We start from the raw sequence: 2,510 nt of genomic DNA, 5'->3' as shown, positions 1-2,510 counted from the left end.
CACGTACCAAAAATAGGATAAATACAAATTCTTTTGCACACACACTGTATATAAGTGTTCATTTCATAAAATAATAAATAAAAACAAGAATGACACAACAGTCCTGGACTGATATTGCACCATCTGATGGCACGTACCAAAAATAGGATAAATACAAATTCTTTTGAACAAAAACTCTACCACATTATTTTTTTCACAAATTAAAATCCAGATGAAAATTAGCCATGAAAACACACAAAAATACTTGAGGTTGTTTATTGTACCCATTTAGGGTCAGGCTCTCTGCTCCTGAGTTGGGGAAGTGCAATGTGCCAAATGTACCAAATGATTGTTGGTGTTGGCTTTAGTGTTTCCAAAGGCTGACTTAAAAACTTTGACAGGAATCAGCAGTGATGTGAGGTCAGATCCTGTTGTTCTTCTTCAGTACTTCCAAATATTGCTGCGCGGCTCTGCTGGCGGGGTCTAGCTCCACCCTGGAGGCAGAGCCCCCCGGGGACAGGCGCATCGAGGCAGCGTCCAGCTCTGCTGTGGCTGAGGACCAAACACAGACCAGTCAGCATCTGATTACAGCTACTGCCTCATGTTTCTGAGCTGCACTTCACTCACCACTGCTTAATTCCTTTGATATGTTTCGGTCCAACTCCCTCTGCATCTGCAAAAAAAATAAAAATTAAAAAAAAAAAAAAAATAAAAAATAAAAAAAAAAACCCAGTTTGTTTATAGCAGATGTTGGAGAAAAAAATAAACTAAAAATATGGTCCAAAAACAAAACACACGTTTAAAGAAAAAGTAAGTGTAGATGTCACCAAAAACAGAACTACAATAAAAAGAGGAAAAACACTTCAACAAAATCCGTTTTGTGTTTTTGTTGGTACAACACAGCAGGTCAGGCCAAACACTCGAGCTCTGTTCTAATGCAGATACATTAAGTTTTCTGCAAACCATTGAAAATAAGGAGAGGATTTTAAACAATCAGCTGCATCAGAACTGTTCACCACAAAAAAAAAACACTTTACAGAATAAACAAGTTTTTTTTCTGCAAAATCATTTGATCAGTTGTTCTTTTTAAGTCTATAAATGAATCTTACACAGAGAAGAAAACACACAAAACATTGACAACTTTTGTTTTCTCAAGAAATACACAAAGATCTAAAGAAATGAGCCAAATAATGAACAGGATTTATGTTCTTTCTACACAAACTCAGGCAGGTGATAAAACAAAGTATAATCTGCAGAACAAAGTACTTCAGTTGTTTATTAAATTTTCAGCTCATAACCAACGAACTAACAAAACTAAAGAACTATTTGAACAGTTTTCACTTTGCTCTACTTAACTTCTAGAACTCTGTTTAGACTTTCTGTGTCAACTTAGTACACAGTATTGTGATTTGTTTCAGCAGCAAAACAAAAATCAGTCTGATATGTTGCAGTCTCAGACTAAAATTGAAAAGAGAGGACAATTATTACAAAAATCCTGCTAAACATTAGGAGGCAAAACAAACAGAACTGAAAAAACATTAAGAAGCAAATGTGCTTGAAAATAAAAATTACGTCCATGTTCCTACTCTGCATGGCTGGAATAATTACCACCTTTTTTTAGCTTATTGTGAAAATATCAACGATAAAAAAGTGTAAGTGTTATATAGTCATACATGTATCTGTTCTATGCATTTGATCCATCAAACCTGTGAGTTAAAACCTCTTAAAGTCTAACAGCTGCTTTGAGTTTTTTTATTAAGTTAAAATCTTAATCTTAAAGTCTATGCCAAAGTATTGCATAGAAATCGACAATAAGCTTTCATTTAAGTTGATATCGAAAATGTTGTTAAGAAGTTAAATGTAAATTTTTTTTCTTTAGAAATAGATCATGTTTTTCTTTTAGTGCTAGGAAACATCTTGTCTTCATGACCTTTCTGCCCCTGTTGGCCTACTGTGACGTTGTTTATGTGAATGCACCTGTCACCTGCCTACACAGGTTGGACGCTGTCTATCACGGTGCACTAAGGTTCATAACAGGATGTAAATCTTTCACTCATCACTGCAGTCTAAGGTGCTGGCCATCATTAACAACTCGTAGGCTCATGCACTGGTACATTTTTATCTATAAAACAATTTTGGGATTGTTCCCGCCTTACTTGTCCTCATACCTTTCACTTAGACAGTCCGGTCTCAGGCTACGCTCTCAGGACTCGCTCTCCTTCAGTGTTCCATTAATACGGTCAGAACTTGGACAAAAGTCATTCTCTTACTCTGCTCCGTCAACAAGGAATGCCCTACAGCAGGATCTGAAGTTACGTACTTTGACTCCCTTCGGACAATTCAAATTTCTTCTGAGACAAAAAGAGAAATCTTCTTATGAAATGTGCTCTTGTTTTTAGCTCGTTTTATTAGCTTATTTATTTGTGTCCGAATTTTTTATTTATTTATTTTTGTTTTGTTTTATTTTATTTTTATGTTTTTGTGTAACTACTTGTGTGTTTTGTAATTTTTGTCTTATAGCAGGTCTCTCT

General features: G+C 35.3%; 1 protein-coding gene across 4 annotated transcripts in view; it reads right to left on the bottom strand.

Moving 5' to 3' along the window:
• Positions 1–241: 241 nt before the first annotated feature.
• The window catches only part of ankrd26 (ankyrin repeat domain containing 26), a 48,213-nt gene continuing 45,944 nt past the window's right edge, over positions 242–2,510 (bottom strand). For all 4 annotated transcript variants that reach the window (XM_014008029.1, XM_014008030.1, XM_014008031.1 and 1 more), the window contains 2 exons: positions 607–652; positions 242–531 (listed from right to left, as the gene is read on the bottom strand). In XM_014008029.1, coding sequence (XP_013863483.1) covers positions 401–531; positions 607–652 — 177 coding nt within the window. In that variant the 3' untranslated portion in view covers positions 242–400. The remainder of the gene's footprint in view (positions 532–606; positions 653–2,510) is intronic.

The sequence above is a fragment of the Austrofundulus limnaeus genome, unplaced genomic scaffold (assembly GCF_001266775.1).
Source record: "Austrofundulus limnaeus strain Quisiro unplaced genomic scaffold, Austrofundulus_limnaeus-1.0 Scaffold47, whole genome shotgun sequence".
Taxonomy (NCBI): domain Eukaryota; kingdom Metazoa; phylum Chordata; class Actinopteri; order Cyprinodontiformes; family Rivulidae; genus Austrofundulus; species Austrofundulus limnaeus.
This window is presented reverse-complemented; position numbering and strand designations above follow the sequence as displayed.